General features: G+C 44.9%; 1 protein-coding gene across 1 annotated transcript in view; it reads right to left on the bottom strand.

Moving 5' to 3' along the window:
• LOC124777047 (SET domain-containing protein SmydA-8-like) overlaps positions 1-21,415 on the bottom strand; it is a 267,705-nt gene that overhangs the window by 62,707 nt on the left and 183,583 nt on the right. The window contains exon 6 of the mRNA XM_047252314.1: positions 11,899-12,016. Coding sequence (XP_047108270.1) covers positions 11,899-12,016 — 118 coding nt within the window. The remainder of the gene's footprint in view (positions 1-11,898; positions 12,017-21,415) is intronic.

The following is a 21,415-nucleotide window of genomic DNA, read 5'->3' on the forward strand; positions in this document are numbered from 1 at the left end:
TTGCTTCGCCAGTTACGTAGCCAAATTATAGAGTGCTCAGGATCATACCGTCCGCCGTGTATTTATGAGACTGCACGGATGACGACAATGTAGGGAAAGGGAGAGTTAAGTGGAGAGTAAGCGGGTCTACTTTCAGGGCCGACGTCTTTCCAGCTAGTAGGACGAGCGCCACGACCCATTTTCTACGATTGCCACTCACTCACCAAATTCATCGCTCAGAGAATAGACTTAGAACTTCTTAGAAGTGTAACTTAACTTGAATACGACATTGATACAAAGTCAAATAGTGTGCCTTTCCTCGGTTTTCTTCAGATGAGACTTAAAGTACTTTATATACTTTATTCAGTAACAAATTTTGTGAACTTTTACTCAGAACTGACAGAATATTTTCTGCGTTCTCAGTACAGCTCTCTCTACTAAGGTACCATATTTAGAAGGGTATATATGCAGACTGCCAACTGTCTTGCCACAGAGGTCACATGGGTTCCCGTCAGATCACCGAAGTTAAGCACTCGCGAGCTTGCCAAAGCACTTGGATGAGTGACTGTCCAGGTCTTCCGAGGGCTGTTGGCAATTGAGGTGTACTCAACTCTTATAAGCCCAATCTAGGAGCTTCTTGACTTAGAAGTTGTGGCTACAGTAAAGAAAATTTAAACGGGCATGAGAGCAGTGTGCTGACCACATGACCCTCCAGATCCGTATCTAGTGATGCGTACGGCTGAGGATAACACGGCGACCTGTCGGTACCATTGGGGCTTGAAGACCTGTGCGGGCTAAGTTTGGCGATTACTCGTATACGAGTTTTATTTTTAGGGGAGATAAGTCGTGTGGAATAAATGAATTGTTACATAGAACAGCAACTCCTATGACACTCCTTTGGTTACCTTAACTGCTAGCAGATGCGACTGCTTAGCATCTTCTTCTACTGCTTGGTAACACAAGGTAATCTGAGAGCGACGTTGACATTCGGTTGATTTGTGACGCTGTATCGGTCTTATACGTACCTAGGGTTTACCAGAGACCAGCATGCGGGAGTGTAAGTCAACGTGGATCACAAATACTCTATTCAACGAGATTAACGTACGGAGAGCGTGACACAATAAATTACTTTTGATTTTCATTTGGAGGGCGGATACAGCCTCCTGTTATGGGATGGAGGTCATCCGCTAGTCATCCTGCATCAGCAAGCGAATATCTAGAGTAATAATGAATATCATTCTCAGGGAGCTCGAGTACGAAAATGACACAATCAGCAGGAACTGTGAAAACGTGGAAATAATCTGTAGTGAGGTTGGAACGTTTGTTGCAAAAAAATAAGTGCAATTTGTACCACATCTGATTTGACTGGAAGACTGTTCGTAGTGCCGTGAAAATGAAAATTTCGTCAACTCTCTAGAACTATTTATTAAAGTGAAAGTCGTAAAAGATTTGGCTGAAAAGAACGTCAAGCCATGGAGAACTAGGACATATAATTTACGTAAAAAGTAGATAAACGGGGCAATGTGTGCTTCAGCTAGTATATGAATTTGATGCCAATATGACCACCGGCCCTGTTGTGGCAAGATGCGCCCTCTGTGTTGGAGTAACTTTTTTGAGTGACGGGGGTGATTAACATTTGTATTGACGAGTATCGGAAGTGACATTTGTAATAATGAGCGATATTTGAAGGCGGCGTTAAGTGTTACTAAGGCGGTGCGAGCTGTTGGTTATAAACCGCGACTGGTCGCCGCCGACGTGGAGGGATCGCCGCTCGAGCGCGGTGCTGAGCCCAGCCCGTTATTGTCCCTGTGTCAGAGCACTGCACGTCATCAGCTGAGCTGAGCTGAGGGAGCAGCACGCGGGCCTTGTGCCCTGCTCCACACGCTGCCAGCACCAGCTACCCAGACGTGCCTGACAGCTGCAGGCGCCGTCGCGGAAAGTGTGTCAGGCGCCCGAAAGCTGCTTTAAGACGTAGTTTCAAAGAGAAGCGAGAACTACACTACTGGCCATTAAAATTGCTACACCATGAAGATGACGTGCTAGACACGTGAAATTTAACCGACAGGAAGAAGATGCTGTGATATGCAAATGATTAGCTTTTCAGAGCATTCACACAAGGTTGGCACCGGTGGCAACAACGTGCTGACATGAGAAAAGTTTCCAACCGATTTCCCATACACAAACAGCAGTTGACCGTCGCTGCCTGGTGAAACGTTGTTGTGATGCCTCGTATAAGGAGGAGAAATGCGTACCATTACGTTTCTAACTTTGATAAAGGTCGGATTGTGGCCTATCGCGAGTGTGGTTTATCGTATCGCGACATTGCTGCTCGCGCTGGTCTAAATACAATGACTGTTAGCAGAATATCGAATCGGTGGGTTCAGGAGGGTAATATGGAACGCCGTGCTGGATCCCAACGGCCTCGTATCACTAGCAGACGAGATGACAGGCATCTTATCCGCATGGCTGTAACGGATCGTGCAGCCACGTCTCGTTCCCTGAGTCAACAGATGGGGACGTTTGCAAGACAACAACCATCTGCACGAACAGTTCGACGACGTTTGCAGCAGCATGGACAATCAGCTCGGAGACCATGGCTGCGGTTACCCTTGTCGCTGCATCACAGACAGGAGCACCTCCGATGGTGTACTCAAATACGAACCTGGGTGCAAGAATGGCAAAACGTAATTTTTTCGGATGAATCCAGGTTCTGTTTACAGCATCATGATGGTCGCATCCGTGTTTGGCTACATCGCGGTGAATGCACATTAGAAGCGTGTATTCGTCATCGCCATACTGGCATATCACCTTGTGTGATGGTATGGGGTGCCATTGGTTACACGTCTCAGTCACCTCTTGTTCGTGTTGAACAGTGGACGTTAAATTTCAGATGTGTTACGACCCGTGGCTCTACCCTTCATTCGATCCCTACGAAACCCTACATTTCAGCAGGATAATGCACGACCTCATGTTTCAGATCCTGTACGGGCCTTTCTGGATACAGAAAATGTTCGACTGTTGCCCTGGCCAGCACATTCTCCAGGTCTCTTACCAACTGAAAACGCCTGGTCAATGTTGGCCGAGCAACTGGCTTCTCACAACACGCCAGTCACTACTCTTGATTAACTGTGGTATCGTGTTGAAGCTGCATCGGCAGCTGTACCTGTACACGCCATTCAAGCTCTGTTTGACTCAATGCCCAGGCGTATCAAGGCCGTTATTACGGCCAGAGGTGGTTGTTCTGGGTACTGATTTCTCAGGATCTATGGGCCCAAACTGCGTGAAAATGTAATCACATGTCAGTTCTAGTATAATATATTTGTCAAATGAATACCCGTTTGTCATCTGCATTTCTTCTTGGTGTAGCAATTTTAATGGCCAGTAGTGTACAAGCTGCAACAGTACTACCTCCCTTTGGCGAATTTTACTGAGCGGGATGGGGGATTATTTAGGACACTGGACTCGCATTCGGGAGGACGACGGTTCAAATGCCCGACCAGCCATCCAGATTTGAGTTTCTCATCATTTCCCTAAACCGCTGCAGGTAACGCTTGGGACGAGTGCTTCGAAAAGGGCACACATGAATTCCTTCGTAGTCAGAATTTGTGCTCCGTCTCTAATGATGCGCAGTCGACGGACGCTAAACTGCAATCTTCCTTCCTTCCTTTTTTAGTGATTTTTGTCGTGTGATGAATGGCTAATGACGAAGAGAACAGTGGTGGTGGCGCTGGACACGTGCTACCCATGTGACTCGAGATTTTAACCAGACCTATTATGACGGTTTGACACAATTTACTCAGGACAATTTAAGAACTTTCATGAAAACAGCTGCAAAGAATGTAGAAAAGGTTCCCGAGTTGTTTCAGTCGGTTTAGAATGGTGTATTATTGAAATGGACAATGAAAACTCTCGACTGAGATTTTAAGTCTCTAAAGGAAACAGTGGGAAAAGTTTCTCCATCATGTGGGGCACTAGTTTCAGCGTCTTCTTATAAAAACATAAAGGGAACAGAAGCAAAACAGAGTAATAATTTTTTTCTGAGATCTAGAGACAGTAAAGATGGAAAATACACGAAGAATAGGGTTACATATCAACTTGATCCACGGCCGCAAAAGTTTAAAATCAGGAACATGAGAACTAAGAACAACATTTTAATAGTTGAGAACGAAAGTGAGGAGGACTCCAAGAAAGTTTTGGAAAGTTTCGAAGTAAATGAGGTTCTAAACCGTGAACCCCCTAAGAGGAAAGCACATATACTTATTTTGTTTCATGTGGAGGTAGATACTGAGGAAAACGATTTGCTCGATAACATATACGAACAGAATCTGCAAAATGATATAAACGAAAGAAATTTGATCGTAGATTAAAGGCAAATTCGGAACAGGACCCAAAAAAAGAGAAAGCAGCGGGTGTATACCGCATCAGATCCATTATCGAGAGAGATTATACGTCAGTGGCAACACGCATGAAATGCAGACACACTCGTAGTTTGCTCACACTGTGAAGAAAACGGGGACAAAAAGGAAGGGTGTTAGAAGTTGGCAGTTTCTACAGAGTGGTTTTCTTGTAAGAAGAGAGGTAAATCATGACACCAGAAAAAGACTGCGCAACTGTTGCATGGGGAGATATTGCGTCGTGAGTGTGGCACTCGGCCAGCGAAAGCTAACGAGTGCAGGCGCCTTTTGCTCTCTCTCGCTGCGTGTATGGAGGGTGGTGCTGGTGCAGGCTTCGCGTCTCACAGTCCGATAAGGCTGGACGTGAAAGTGACGGTAACATGCCAGATTGTTAGTCCAGCGAGTAAATAGACTCCAGGCGGTGGTGTAGTCGAGATTGTTTGCCAGTGTTGTGGTGCTGGACATTTATTCTACTTAAACGCTGTATAGTTTGGCCTTCTCGCTACTGCTGTCGGGCTGCGCTGTGGTCTGACTGGTACGTTAAGCTGTGGCCGATCGACGTTTGGGTTACGTTGTTTGCCAATATATAGTGCAGATTTCCTTCTTCTTTTTTTTTTTTGTGACTGAGGACAGTGCACTGAACAACATTACGTGTTTATTTACTTCATTTTCAGGCCCATAATTATAGCTATAATTATAGCTATTAGGAATAATTTGCTTTAAGTTGGTTAGTACCTCCAAGCATATGTGGCGAGAGCAAGACATTAAGGTATTGAAATGTGGGCACGTGGATGCAAAACGGTTAGTCTATACTGACAGGCGTAGCCGACTTAGTGGTGCAGTTACGACCGTACAGAAACTATCATATCGTAAAGTTTGTGACGTGTCTGTGGGAAGACAGTTCGACGCAGAGAACACGACCAACACATTGATGTGTGTACCCATGAAAGTACTATATATATAGAACTATCTGCAGCTACATCCATTACACCCTGTATAGTGTCTTCAAGGCGTTGTCTTTTCCTTAGTTATGGCTCTCGGCCGTAGTTGCGTCGTCGGTACGATGTTGCCTTCTGAAATAAGTAGTGTGTTATTAATTCTGTGTAGTTTTAGTGTATTTGTGTTCAGCATAAATCAAAGAATTTTCGTGCAAGACTAAATGCGAAGATAATTCTTTTTGAATTAATATTAAGCTTGGAGTTTTTCCTACTGATTACCTATCGATATATATAGCTATGAAAATATAAACGTAAAGATCGGAAATGACAACTTACAAGGCATAAGTGAGATTCAATGTAGGAACAAAAATAGGTCAGGATAACAAAGAAACTGGTTAATATCAGTGATATGGAAGAAAGAAGTTAAGTAATCAATACTGTATATTAACCATTTAATGAAAAACGTACACTACAGGACAGTAAAAATAAGAGAAGACCCTAGGCTTGGAAGATGAAGATGACATGGCCTGAAGAAATCATCACAGATGGAAACAATGCTTACTTATCCAGAATGGCTTAACAGGTACGTAAGGCGTCAGACACCAACTCACAAGAAGATACAAAATTCAAGGACATGAGCAGTTTAACATGTAACTTCGATGACAGTTGTAATCAGATCAGAATTGCTACAGTACAAGATAATACAGTCCAAAGCAGAAGGGGAGGGGGAGGGTGGGGATGACCATTTGGCTATGAAGGCAAGGTAACTGCAAAGAACATATTCACCATTGGATCTAGTAAACATTAAAAATGGTCTGCAGATATTACCCAATATGAATCCAGACAATACTGTTGAAGATATACATGAGTCACTTGAAGAGCTTGTGAACCCACAGGTTACATATAACCAGTATGAAGATACGATCAAATTCGCAACACTAGATGAGTTAGAAATTCTACTTAAAGCATTAAAGCATATTTTGAAATTAAGACACCAGCAGGGGAAAATTGTAATATTTCCAATACTGGTGTTGGCAGACTGAGTCCAACTTAGCAGATACAATTTACCGTAGGGATTGAAAGAAAGCTGTCTCTGTTACGTAAAGTGTTTACTAGCAGAAATACAACAGTTGATCTAGATAATTTGTATAGTGATCTTGCACAGGCTCATCGACGTCTAAGTTATGGCATAAGACTAAGCGGAGGCGCATTTATGATACTGAGATAGCTAGTAACTATAATCAAATCTGATTATTATTATGTAAAGCTCTATGGGAATCTACGGTCATGACTGAGTTATTTAAACTAGATGATAAGACGCGTTTTGACGCAGCGCGTATTCAGGAATGATAAATTGCCAAACGTGCCCGCCAGTTGCGGGGTAATAATAGACAGTCGTATTTATTAAGAGATTAACTCTGCTAGGACGTGGTCAGCTTTGTGATGACGTTATGGATAATTTAGAATCAACTGGTACGTATAAAGAATTAGTGATAATAAATCTTCGTTTTTTAATTTGGTCATATGAGAAGAGCTGTATTTATAGCGGACAGGAGACGACATGTAATTGCAATGGATACAAACGCACAATCTGGGATGTGGTATAATGACTTTACAGATCTATTGGCTTTGACCTAATGGAAGCAATTAACGAATGTAATTTACTGGTAGTAAAAATGCCAAACAACCTGACCACATTTCGGAATAGAGCAGGAACTAGCTATGATATTGATATAACTTTAGTGAACTATGAAGTATTTTCAGGCACTATGAAACGATGTTGGATGAAGGTGCTCCTAGAAGTGACCACAATATGATTTATATGATGGTTAAGAACAGACGGGAGGCAAAATCAGAGGAATGTACGGCTAACCGCTGCAACATTAAGAGGGTAAATTGATCCTGACTAAAAAGCGAATAGAACCTAGTACAAAGGGAGGCGGTTGATATAACGGCAGATGGAAGATATTTTGAATAACGCCATCAGCTTAGCTAGGGGGAGGACTATCCCAGTTACCCGGAGCACAAGGTTGATAAAGAGTGACAGAAGAACTCACTAAGCTAAGAAAGGAGGTTCGAAAGCTCCGGTGGCTGTATTAAGGTACTCTGCGACATACTGGAAATGACTGGTAGAAAAACCAATCAAAAATGGACCGGCTTTTAATCCCTGTGGTGTACTCTATAAGGTAATGACAAACAAAATAAGGGCTCCCACATTGGTGTCAACGCCGAAAATGGAGAAATGACTCGCAAGAGTCTCCAGTCTGTTGATGCAAACGCTATTATCAAACGATACAGCAGAGATGAAGATGATAATCAAAAACAACTTCGAGAAAAGATAGATGAAGAGTACGATAACCATAGGGCAGGAATGCCATTCGCTCAGGAGATATAAGAGTAGTCATCAGACTGTTGAAACAAAGAGAATCTTTGAGACCTGATGGTACATCACCAAGGTGGAAGATAACAAAATGCCATTTTTGACAGGTCTAATCAATGACTGCTAGCAGAAGAGAAGAATTTCGACATCATGGAAAAAAAGATGAGGCAACGATTCTTAAAAAACGGGAAGAGAAAGTCATATCGACCTATCTGGCTTATAAATTATTTGGGCAAAATATAGGAGTACCTATTATGTAGGAGGCTCATGGATCTGAGACAATTAAAGGGCCTGAATCACAATCAATACGTATTCAGAAATAGACATTCATCGGAAATGCCATAAACCAGACAATTAGCCTTATTCAGGGTGCAGATTAGGCATATGCCATAGGAAAACTCGATTGACACCTTGTGGTGGGTTGCCTTGTTCTCTTGACTGCTTGAACTGGAATGTTCTACTGCCGTGTACAGGAGCCTAAGGGATGTAATACAGCGCCGCCCGGCGCTGAGGATGAAGTGAGACGTTTCAGGCACAACCGGTGTGTGAGACTCCTAGAGGCTGACTGGAATGGCTTAACTGAAGTATTTGCTTCACTTGGAAATGGTGGCTCATTTAAAGTCTGACGGATAACAAGAGAGATGTCGCTAAAGAACCAACATTTAGGGATACTAGAGCAAAGCACAGACATTCCCGTTTCAAATAAGTGGGTCTGTTGTTGGGTGGCTGCTTTCTTGACAACTCAGGAAAGCAGACAACCACTTGAAGCAATATCTAGCGACGTACAGTTCGCTGGGGAGATTGCAGCCAGCACTGGGAACTGACACAACGAGGAACAGCATGAGAACGAGGCGAGGGTTCCTGGGTTGCACGCCAGCCACCGGAAGATCGGAAATTTTCACCCTGTATGAAGACTGGAAGATGCAATTACTCAGTGACGATCGTTCATTGGGTGGGATTGCAGATTAAACCCACCAATGACAAATACGATGAAAAATTCAGTGTCCTGGAGGACAGAGTAAGGGGGATCACGGACAAAACTGCCAAGCAGAGGGAAATCAGTCGGGCAGTCACTCAGTTAATCAACTGGTCGGCCAGCAGGCAATGTGAACGGAGGGATAACAGAGTGGACAGCCAGTAGATAGCGGGCAGACATACACCAGACGTCAATAGTCAGTAAGCAGAGGAGAAAATAGTCAAGACACTTTTTTGGTCTGAAGTCTTATCATCTTGACGATATGTACTTATAAATAGTGTGGTAGGGGAAAAGTTTGAGCTTTTATGTATTAGCATCGGTCAGCCAAAGTTTGGGCACTCTAATGGGTATTCAAACCCGCTGTTAGTGACCAGTACGTTTCTTTAACGCGTCCTTCGTCCTAGATGATGAGGTTTACAGCGGACAGAAATTGGTGGCTTTGGCACTTTATATTTCTTCTACTGTGCAGGGGCAACTGTGTCTACCGTACCTAAATGACGTTTTATTCCTCGTAGGGCGTCCAATTTGTCAAACACTCTTGTGGTTTTATCCTTAACTTTTTTTTGTTTAAGGTACTTCTCTTGTAGTAAGTTGTGTAACTCTTGGTTCCGAAACCCTTCAAGGGATCCTGTGATCAAACTGAGGCAGCAGTTTAGTAGTACTCGTCAAGCCGTATAGCAGGGTAGCATTGTAGAGGTGTAATTTCGTACGTAGACTCAAAAATCCGAGCTTTTCGGGAAAGGAATGAGAATCCCCATCATCCTCGTTCCTGCTGTTTTCTTCTGTCGGATGCGTGTCGTATAAAGCAGCTCTCTGTCAAGATGTACTCCCAAGTATATGACTGTATCCGACCTTGGACTCAGTTGTTCTTGTATTTTGAGCCTACTATTGACAGTCAGTTTTCTCTTCGTAAAGACAACGGCTGATGTCTTCGTCGGGTTATTTGTTAATTTGTTGTCTTTTGGCCACTGTTCCATGAGGCTAATTGCCTTTGCATCCTCGGTGCGAGGTGAAACAAACGCTTTCCAGTGGTAAGGAACGTTGTGTCATCTGCGTATAAACTGACAGACACAACGGGAATGTCGTTAACATACAAGTTAGAAAGAAGCAGCGAGATGATGGAGCCTTCGGGAATTCCCCGGTGACTAATCTTGATGTCGAGTTCAGGTCTCTGATACGAACACAGAGTCATCTGTCGTCGAGAAAACTGTCAATAATTTTGAGTTATGAGTCTGGCAACGGAGCGGTCTGATGAGGTTCAAGAGACAGTGATGAAACAGTAAGCAGGAAGTCTGAGGTATCAGACAAGACAGTGGGTTTACCTCCTGGAGGCCTAACAACCTACTGTCAATTCAGTCTTTGGACTCCGAGTCAGATCCTTGCTTTCATTTAAATGTCTGCCGACACTTTGTGGCATACACATCATTCCTCCATATTGAATGGACGAGTGCTTGCAATCCAATGTATAAATCTTGAAGTGTCCGAGTACATTTCCTCATCCGGCCTCGGCTCAGTGATCCCAGGAGCAGCGCGTCAGCCGCCGATAGCGCTATGCGTAAATGAACAGAGTCGGCTATCATGGAATAAGGAACGATTTGAGACTCCCAGAGTGTCACCATAAAGCCGCAGAACCCGAAGATGAAAGCTGGCAGCCGTTAACTTCCCTTCACGCAAAGAACATGGCGTGATCGACGCAATGCGGCGAACTTGCATCTGTCGCACGCGCCTTTATGCGAAAACTGACTTCGTTGAGTAGAAAGACGAGGTAGCCAGTTGCCCACATTACTTTCCTATTTTGTGTGTCATGTATGTGTCCAGTTAAATGGGCCCTGATATTTATTTTTGTATTGATGGTATAATAATAAAAGTATATGTTTCCGTGTTTTAATCCTTTAATCATTTGTTTTCACTGTGACTCTGTCACCGCTCGCTCAACGTTTCGGATACAAGTGGGAGAGTGACATCATGATCTGGAAGCAGCCTGCAGGACTTGCAGGAAACAGAAAGCGCCATGAGGGCACCTCTTGGTGGACGCAACGCATGCGCTGATATCGAGATATAATAGACTGCATACTGTACAACGCAACCACTGTGACATATATCATACCCCCCCCCCCCCCCTACAACTAAATACGAGAAAGTTATTAACATACAGAAAAAAGATATATGGTACGGCGGCAATTTTTTTCAACTTCTGATCGGTTGCGAAATGTAAACCACAATGAAAATCGAAACTGTTTTACTTGAAACAATTAGCTATACCATCCAGCTACTTCTCTGTAAAGTCGCCGCTCTGACTTAGTATTTGTCATAGCGTAATACCAACTTTCCAATACCCTGATCATAGAAGGCAGCTACCTGTGATTTCTGCTAATTCCTTACGCTCGTCTGCAGCTCACTGTGTGTGCCAAAATGCTGTTCTAATTGCGAGTGGAACATGTGAGCGAGAAGATAAAAATCAGCGGGAGCCAACTCCGGACTGTATGTTGAGTTATCAAACACTTTCCATCGAAAACGCTGCAGGAGCGTCTTCGTTGCACCTGCAGTGTGCGGCCGATGATTGTCATTAAGAAGGAAAGGCATGACTCTTAGGTTATGTGGGCCGCATGAAAGCCGCCGAAACGCCTCAGCGGGAGTTCACTTGGCGGGAGACTCTCTTTTCTTAGGCATTGTTACTGTGTGCGCATAAGTGGCGTGACGCGATGACTGGCGTAGTAGAGACACTGCGTACTTTTGCAAAGCTTGATTGACTTTTTACTGTGGTTTTAATTTCATGACCGGTCGGAGGTTGTAGAAAGAATAGCCCTCGTACATAAACGACAGGTAACGTATCTAGGAACCACCAGCGTGTGTCACGGAGAACCACTGTACAAGTCTATGTTTTCATAAAACGAACATATTGTGTGCTGACACTCGGACCAAATGATTAATTTAGAATTAGATTAAGTGGAGACTTTTGTACTGTAATGAGTTATTATCGCTAGAATTTATTTATTTATGTAGCTACAATATTTTTTCTTGTGTCATTCTCAGCTAAATGATTGTAGTAGTTGTTGTATGGTTTTCATTTGTAACAAGGTATCAAACCAGAGATATGATAGCAAAAAAAGTATCTGATAATCACAATAAGTTTACAGAAGAAGAAAGTGGCTTTGAAAAATGATGTGAATTGTTAAAAGAACATGTGGTTGTTTGTGTCTGCATTTGCCGCAGCTGCAGGCACTGACTGACCTGCGCGGCGGGCATGGGCTGCTGGCAGGAGCGGCACCACCAGGGCGGCTCCTCCTGCTCGTCCTCCGGCTCCTGCTGCAGGCTCTCCTCCGCCGGCACGCACACGCCCTCGCACCCCCTGAGGCAACCACACCGCACACTTCAAGCTGCGTCCACAAATACCACATGCCAGGTGGCTGTAATTTGCGTTAATATGGAACCGATTTACCTCAGAGAAACATTAGTTCCAATTGTGGCCACCAGGAGCAAATCTGGCGCTGTAGATGCAAGAAAGACGATAGGAATGTTTATGTAATGGATCAGGAACAGGACGTTTGAGAAACGCATTATGTTGATGTTAATATTAACCGATACATGAACAATTTGTTCAGTATGAGCACCGTAGGCGTCGATGAGGTGCTGTACAGCGCCAGATTTGCACCTGTTGGCCAAAATTGGAACTATTTTTGCAGCCTACATATTAACGCATTAGAATGTCTACCAAGTTCCGCTGCCATAAGATAATTACAGCTCACACTGGTGAGTACTTGCACTTTAGTTATAAACTCCCAGTACTATACACACAAAATATCTCTAGTCCCCACATGATAGTGACTATTAGCTGCATTACAGTCTTGGCAACGATTATAAACCCATAAAACTGTTGAGGTTTTCACGGCCATATCTCTGTGTGTAGGCTGTTGGCGCTCATCTGGAAGTATGTTTCCATCAGTGTTTTTTTTTTTTTTTTTTTTTTTTTTTTTTTTGTGCCGTTCAATCAGCACAAGTGACTAGCATTTTCAAACATTCATCATCCACTGCTGGTGGCAGTCTGGAATAGAGTCTGAGGTAAGTAGAAGAATGCTCTTCCTGTGGGGGTGAGAAACAAGAAACCAAACTTGAACGAACTGTCCTGGGCTGATGTGGTGCTAAGTTCTCTGCATCTGGTGAGTTAGCGCAGCTGCACAGTGAGAGGGGGACGGGTGGGGGGGGGGGGAGAGGGGGTTGCTGGCATGGTGCTGCTCACACTTTCCTCTTCTTGTCCTGGTTGATATTCCATTTCGTCCATGACTTGATCATCCTGTAAAAAAAAAAAAAAAGCACTCCGTCATCAGGCCACACGTGGCCCACCGTCACCATCCGACCGCCGTGTCATCCTCAGCTGAAGATGCAGATAGGAGGGGCGCGTGGTCAGCACATCGCTCTCTGATCATCTTGTGCCAGTCTTCAAGGGTGAAAACTGGACCGGGTTCGATTGTCTTCAGGTCTTCATTGGAGACAGCCATCCATAGCACTGTCAGTTGGTTCTGAGTGAAGAAAGTGGTTTTGTCAGGGAGAGGAGGTTCGGTTTTGTCAGGAAGAGTGAGAGGCTAGCGATTGTGGTAATCAGGATAGGTGCCGTCCCGAATTGATGGTGAGATCTTCTACAATGGTGTCTTCACGCTTCTCCCCGTTGGAGACATATGCAGGCGCTGGAACAGCCTTCGTGGTTTCCTGGGCGCGGACAGCGTCGGGAGCGGCCTGTTGCGTGGCCACTGGGAAAGAGGTAGCTGGAGCAGGCCTCTTCTGTGGCCACCTCCATGCCCTCGTGCATCTCTGCGGAAACCACGGAGGGCGTACATCTGCATCATGGTGTCCACTTCCGTCGTCAGCCCCATGGTGCGGGAAATGGAGATGACGAGAGCCTTTCCTTCCCGCGGCGCCTGCAGCGCGCGGTGGACGTGTCCCGTTTCCGCTTTCCAGGCAGTGCTCTCTGCCAACATGGCGGTTTTGAGGGCGGCGACTGCGTCGTCGGTGGCAGCACGCAGCTCCACGCTCGTGCCACCGGTGTCGACTTGTGTCTTCACGGCTACACTGCCCGTTTCCTCCTCTCGAGTAGGGGGGAAGGGGCGGGGCGGCCGCCGTCGCCTCCTGCTCGATGCCGCTCTCTACCGCCTCTCTTTGGCTGGCCGTCTTGCGGGCGGATCATCTTCTTCGCGGCTCCAGATCGTGATGTAGCTGTAGCCGGGGAAATTCGCCGTGTATGTGCCACCATAGTTGACACAGGTTGGCATGGCGTCAGGTTTTATTCGTACAGGCGCGTGTCTCATGCGCTTGCGCGCGTCTCCAAGACGCCACGACGTCTCTGCAGTACTTGGCGGCGTGGCCGAGCATCTGGCGGCGGTAGCACGCTTCCATCTTCTTCTTCGTCTTACTGGTTCGGTAGTTCACGGCCAACTTGAGCAGGAACTGAACTACAGCAGCTACTTTGCCTCCCATTTCGCGTCCGGACATGTCGGCGACGTGTAGGCAAGTGAGAAGAGTGACAGCAGCAACGATGTGACCCGCAGAGAGTCGAGCAGCTATAAGCCTGGAACAGGGTCCACGGCCAGAGGCTTACTGTACCTATAGCTCCAATGTCTGAGGGCCTTTCGCTTACCGCTGTGCTTCATCGCTTGCTGCCTACAACTGTCGTTCGCTGCAGCGTGAGAATCCAGGCTCTGTTTACCTTCAAATTTTTCACTTTCCTGCTGAGACTATTGTTATGTTTGTTTATTTGCATTGCATCCCTGAGCAAGCGGGCTAGATAGTTCCGCTAGACAGCGTGTGTCGCCGAGTTTTATTACGTATTCGGTCTCACACGGAGCATGCTCTGTCACAGACGATTTCTCCATCTTCCCCACCCTGCAATATCGTTTATCAGATGAACTCGAAAACGGCACTCAATGTAAATTTAGGTGCTAAGGTACACTCCATTACTAACGTTTCTTAAAATCCAAAAATTTTACATAGGGCACCTGTGGGCCATTTGTTTAACATTTTAGAAGAGATGGAAAGGATGACATGCCCTAAAACTGCGCCTGAGTTTCTCCTCATTGGGCAGACAGAACTACGTCACCATTCCGTATTGGCAAATTTTGACTGGACACACAAAACATACACAACCGAAGGGGAGGGGAGGGGGAGGGCAGAACACATAAACAAGTATGTTACCCTCTCCTCTGCCTTTCGTGTCATCGTTCTATCTTCCGTTTGCGGTTCGCATCTCGTATTGCATTATGATGCAGACCTGTTATCAATTCAAACACTACCTGATATTTTAAGGTGCGAGACCTTTAAGCTCTAAAATTTTGCATTTTGTTGGCACTTCATTTATTACCTCTTTGCACCACTGATGTGTCCTGTTTTATACTGTAACATATAGTAAGATTCATACAGTGACTGTGTTATGATATTTTACATCTTCTTGTTAAGTGTTATGCTGCTAAGACTGGATATCCCGGTTATGGTTTGCAGGAGATTTTCCTATCTTCTGGTGCTTTTACGTATTTATGCAGGTTGAAGTAAAAACGCCGCACTTGGAGGTCGAAATACAATTTGGAGCTCGCCATGCGATTCCTCATCCAGATTCAGGACAAAAGTTCATCAAGCAAAATCAGATCGGGTGCATTTTGATAACACATGAATGAGATCGAGGAGCTGGCAACGCTGTCACGTCGTGCAGTGCGTCGGAATGTACAGAGGAACGTGTATCAGCCCGCATTACCGTAGTTGTAGTTGCGGCCTGCGTGTCGAGCGAGCAAAGTGTTCTTACTTCCGGCCTTATCGCAGCGCCGCGTGTGTCCAGCTTCTGTGTATTCAGTCTTGCGTCTGTATCGGCCGGTACCACATCGTTCTTGCTGGCGGAGTTTCTTATTGGTTTGTTCTCTGGCGGCGGGATTCTTTGCCCGCGTCATGATGCCTATCGAATCTACGAAGTATATAGATCGTCGAGATAGGTTCGTTTCAGTTTTGGCAAGAGTAGCGTCATGATGAACCAGATTCATCACGATTAGTTGGTCGATACGAATCGATTTACATCTGATCGGGTAGATATTGCTTTTTGATTCTGATCTGTGTGCGTTTTTTGTCGAGTTCCAAGATCCCTTACAAGTAGACCGGTTTCTCTCTCGCGTTGGTTGTCAGATGATGTTTACACGTGGCGATGGTTCCGTTAGTCCAGTCCTTCTTGCAAATGCCGCCATTGAGTATATTCCAGTTAGTGTTTACACTTTTCCACCAGATGTGGACGACTCATTTCTTAAGGCGGCCTTGCTTCCTTTGAAATCGCCCGGCATATCCGCCGGGAACGCTGGTCCTCACAAAATGCTTGCAGTGTTACAGCGGTATCCGACGCGTAGACATATGTGTTCAAAGGTGTATTCCTCCACACCTAAATGCTTATGGTTACCGGATTCATGTTGCTTACGGAGGGCAAGAAGAAACCTGCTTCCATTCTAATGAAAGTGGCCATCTCAGATCCAATTGTCCGCGTCCTGTCAGTGTTTTAAATTCGTCTTACAGAAAACGTTGTGCAGTGATATTAACTGAATCAGTGTCTTCGTAGTCTGCTCTCAGCACTTCTCTAGATATAGAGGTCGTTAGGGAGACATTACCCCCTCCCACCCCCACCCCCTTCCCCCCGCCCCACTCCATGCGACTTTCCACAAATATCGGCAGATTCAGATGCGACCCATGCTGAAGTTAAGGCGCCGGCACCGGTAGTACAATTTAAACGCTGCAGACTCAGGATGGTGAAGATTTTGAAGTAACCCCTCCTCAGTCTTGCCTCTCCGATGAGGTGGTGGTGGAAGGTGCTTCTTTCAAGGGTGCTGCTTTGAATACTGTCTTTAATTGTGGTTTTTGCTTCGTCGGGGATGACGAGGCTGGTTCTGTTAATGTTGAAATGAATGTTGCGTCTGCGTATTCTCCTCCACCCGCAGAAAATTCTGTTCCGATGGCTTCCGATGATTTGACGGAGACATTGTCTGCGGTTCTGCCTTTACAGTGTTCTAGCGCAATAGCACCCTCTCCTCTTTCTGATACAGTGGAGCAACAGGTTACTGTGGATTCTCTTCCCGGTAGATGATGCAGACAGCTTCAGGCGCTGCATTTTCTGTCTCTCTTTTATCCGATGATGATGTTGACCGCTCCAGCTTGTGCTTCTCGCACTCCATTGAGTGCAGTGGGGATGCCTCCCTCCCAGCAGTGGACGTTGATGAGCCCCCGACCCTCTCGCGTCGAAGTTATATTGTCATGGTGTGATGTGAAACAATGTTCTCAACCTGAGCTTGCAGCGTCGCGCCGATAGAAACAAAGCATAAAATCTGGACGCTTTGTTGCGGAGAATTCAATTCCTGTGCCTTCTTCTCCACCATCTGCCATTGTTGTGGAGAGCGAAAAGTGATACGTAAGTTCTAGTCTAGTTACCCTTTCATCCCTTACATATATTAACTAATTCAAACGTAGACGTTTCTTACCTTAAATGCTAATAGCATAAGCTCTCCATTACGGTTTGCTGCGTTACGACAGTTTATTTATGATTCCCAAGCTGATGTCGTGTGTTTGAAAGAAGTGTTATTTGATGTGTCTTGGCTCCCAGGGTATTGTGTGTTTTTAAATGTTGCCCAGGAAAATTCGACTGGCATGGCCGTGCTCTTTAGGGATGGTATTCCGTTGACTGACTTTGAAATGCTGGACGATGGTCGGGATATAGGCTGTCGTTTTAATGGGCTCATCTTAATTTTTGTTTATGCTCCGTCTGCATCTGGTAAGTACATATGACCGCTCGCCTTTTTATGAGAAAGATGCCACTTATTTACTTCGTCAAAATCCGCAGAAAATTTGGATGGGGAGATTTTAACTGCGTCTTACGTCCTGTGAAACAGACTCCCAATTATAGCTATTGTCGCGAACTTAACGATATGGTGCCGTCGTCGAGTCTGTAGGAAGCTCGGATCTGCAGGTATGCCACATTAGTGCGGTTTACGCATTTTACACCTACTTCTGGCAGTCGACTGTCGACTGGACAGTTCTTATTTGTTGCTTCCCTGTGTAGCGAGCTTTTATCAATTGATGTTAGTTCTACCGGCTTCACTGATAACTGCGCTTTTCCTATAACTCTTAACCACGTCCCACAGTGGGTACATCTTTCTCGCCCTGTTTGAAAGCTAAACGTTTTAAATCTGGCGGATGCACCTCTGTATGATATCATCGCTATCGTTTGGAGGTGGCGCAGTGGTTAGACACTGGACTCGCATTCGGGAGGACGACGGTTCAATCCCGCGTCCGGCCATTCTGATTTAGGTTTTCCGTGATTTCCCTAAATCACTCCAGGCAAATGCCGGGATGGTTCCTCTGAAAGGGCACGGCCGACTTCCTTCCCCATCCTTCCCTAATCCGATGAGACCGATGACCACCCTGTCTGGTCTCCTTCCCCAAAACAACCAACCAACCTATCGTTTGGGAGCGAGCAGACCCGGTCTCAAGTGTGTTACCGCTTAAATCTCCTATCGACGCATCTAATTTGTACGTCTGGTGAGACATCTCTCCTATCCCGATTTAGGTGTCGTGTTCGGTCAGAGGGTTATCAGCCCTCTGTAATAAAAAACTGAGCTAATCGATCAACAACGCACTTAAACGGATGTCTTACGACGTCCGCGCCGAGCAGATGCAACGAACAAAAGCGAACAAAATGAGACTAAAAAAAAAATAAAAAAAAGGTGTTCGTATGAATATGCACCCGTGGTCTAGGGGTAGCGTCTTTGATTCATAATCAAAACGTCTTCGGTACCGGGTTCGATCCCCGCCACTGCCTAAATTTTGATAAATAATCAGCATTGGCGGCCGAAGACTTCCGGCATAAGAAGTCAGCCTCATTCTGCCAACGGCCTTGACAAAGAGGGCGGAGGAGCGGATAGAGGTTCAGGGCACTCTCTTGTCCTAGGGGTGGGAAATTGCCCCTAAAGGCGGAAGAATCAGCAATGATCAACGACATGAGGATGCAGAAGGCAATGGAAACCACTGCATTAAAGACACGTAACGTGTATCCACAGGACATGTGGCCTGTAATTGAAGAAGTGTCATGATGATCTCTCCATTGGCAAAAGATTCCGGAATAGTCCCCCATTCGGATCTCCGGGAGGGGACTGCCAAGGGGGAGGTTACCATGAGAAAAAGATTGAATAATCAAAGAAAGAATAACGTTCTATGAGTCGGGGCGTGGAATGTCAGAAGCTTGAACGTGGTAGGAAAACTAGAAAATCTGAAAAGGGAAATGCAAAGGCTCAATCTAGATATAGTAGGGGTCAGTGAAGTGAAGTGGAAGGAAGACAAGGATTTCTGGTCAGATGAGTATCGGGTAATATCAACAGCAGCAGAAAATGGTATAACAAGTGTAGGATTCGTTATGAATAGGAAGGTACGGCAGAGGGTGTGTTACTGTGAACAGTTCAGTGACCGGGTTGTTCTAATCAGAATCGACAGCAGACCAACACCGACAACGATAATTCAGGTATACATGCCGACGTCGCAAGCTGAAGATGAACAGATAGAGAAAGTGTATGTGGATATTGAAAGGATAATGCAGTATGTAAAGTGGGACGAAAATCTAATAGTCATGGGCGACTGGAATGCAGTTGTAGGGGAAGGAGTAGAAGAAAAGGTTACAGGAGAATATGGGCTTGGGACAAGGAATGAAAGAGGAGAAAGACTAATTGAGTTCTGTAACAAGTTTCAGCTAGTAATAGCGAATACCCTGTTCAAGAATCACAAGAGGAGGAGGCATACTTGGAAAAGGCCGGGAGATACGGGAAGATTTCAATTAGATTACATCATGGTCAGACAGAGATTCCGAAATCAGATACTGGATTGTAAGGCGTACCCAGGAGCAGATATAGACTCAGATCACAATATAGTAGTGATGAAGAGTAGGCTGAAGTTCAAGACATTAGTCAGGAAGAATCAATACGCGAAGACGTGGAATACGGAAGTACTAAGGAATGACGAGATACGTCTGAAGTTCTCTAACGCTATAGATACAGCAATAAGGAATAGCGCAGTAGGCAGTACAGTTGAAGAGGAATGGACATCTCTAAAAAGGGCCATCACAGAAGTTGGGAAGGAAAACATAGGTACAAAGAAGGTAGCTGCGAAGAAACCATGGGTAACAGAAGAAATACTTCAGTTGATTGATGAAAGGAGGAAGTACAAACATGTTCCGGGAAAATCAGGAATACAGAAATACAAGTCGCTGAGGAATGAAATAAATAGTAAGTGCAGGGAAGCTAAGACGAAATGGCTGCAGGAAAAATGTGAAGACATCGAAAAAGATATGATTGTCGGAAGGACAGACTCAGCATACAGGAAAATCAAAACAACCTTTGGTGACATTAAAAGCAACGGTGGTAACATTAAGAGTGCAACGGGAATTCCACTGTTAAATGCAGAGGAGAGAGCAGATAGGTGGAAAGAATACATTGAAAGCCTCTATGAGGGTGAAGATTTGTCTGATGTGATAGAAGAAGAAACAGGAGTCGATTTAGAAGAGATAGGGGATCCAGTATTAGAATCGGAATTTAAAAGAGCTTTGGAGGACTTACGGTCAAATAAGGCAGAAGGGATAGATAACATTCCGTCAGAATTTCTAAAATCATTGGGGGAAGTGGCAACAAAACGACTATTCACGCTGGTGCGTAGAATATATGAGTCTGGCGACATACCATCTGACTTTCGGAAAAGCATCATCCACACAATTCCGAAGACGGCAAGAGCTGACAAGTGCGAGAATTATCGCACAATCAGCATAACAGCCCATGCATCGAAGCTGCTTACAAGAATAATATACAGAAGAAAGGAAAAGAAAATTGAGAATGCGCTAGGTGAAGATCAGTTTGACTTTAGGAAACATAAAGGGACGAGAGAGGCAATTCTGACGTTACGGCTAATAATGGAAGCAAGGATAAAAAAAAATCAAGACACTTTCATAGGATTTGTCGACCTGGAAAAAGCGTTCGACAATATAAAATGGTGCAAGCTGTTCGAGATTCTGAAAAAAGTAGGGGTAAGCTATAGGGAGAGACGGGTCATATACAATATGTACAACAACCAAGAGGGAATAATAAGAGTGGACGATCAAGAACGAAGTGCTCGTATTAAGAAGGGTGTAAGACAAGGCTGTAGCCTTTCGCCCCTACTCTTCAATCTGTACATCGAGGAAGCAATGATGGAAATAAGAGAAAGGTTCAGGAGTGGAATTAAAATACAAGGTGAAAGGATATCAATAATACGATTCGCTGATGTCATTGCTATCCTGAGTGAAAGTGAAGAAGAATTAAATGATCTGCTGAACGGAATGAACAGTCTGATGAGTACACAGTATGGTTTGAGAGTAAATCGGAGAAAGACGAAGGTAATGAGAAGTAGTAGAAATGAGAACAGCGAGAAACTTAACATCAGGATTGATGGTCACGAAGTCAATGAAGTTAAGGAATTCTGCTACCTAGGCAGTAAAATAACCAATGACGGACGGAGCAAGGAGGACATCAAAAGCAGACTCGCTATGGCAAAAAAGGCATTTCTGGCCAAGAGAATTCTACTAATATCAAATACCGGCCTTAATTTGAGGAAGAAATTTCTGAGGATGTACGTCTGGAGTACAGCATTGTATGGTAGTGAAACATGGACTGTGGGAAAACCGGAACAGAAGAGAATCGAAGCATTTGAGATGTGGTGCTATAGA

This window comes from Schistocerca piceifrons, chromosome 2, assembly GCF_021461385.2.
Source record: "Schistocerca piceifrons isolate TAMUIC-IGC-003096 chromosome 2, iqSchPice1.1, whole genome shotgun sequence".
Taxonomy (NCBI): domain Eukaryota; kingdom Metazoa; phylum Arthropoda; class Insecta; order Orthoptera; family Acrididae; genus Schistocerca; species Schistocerca piceifrons.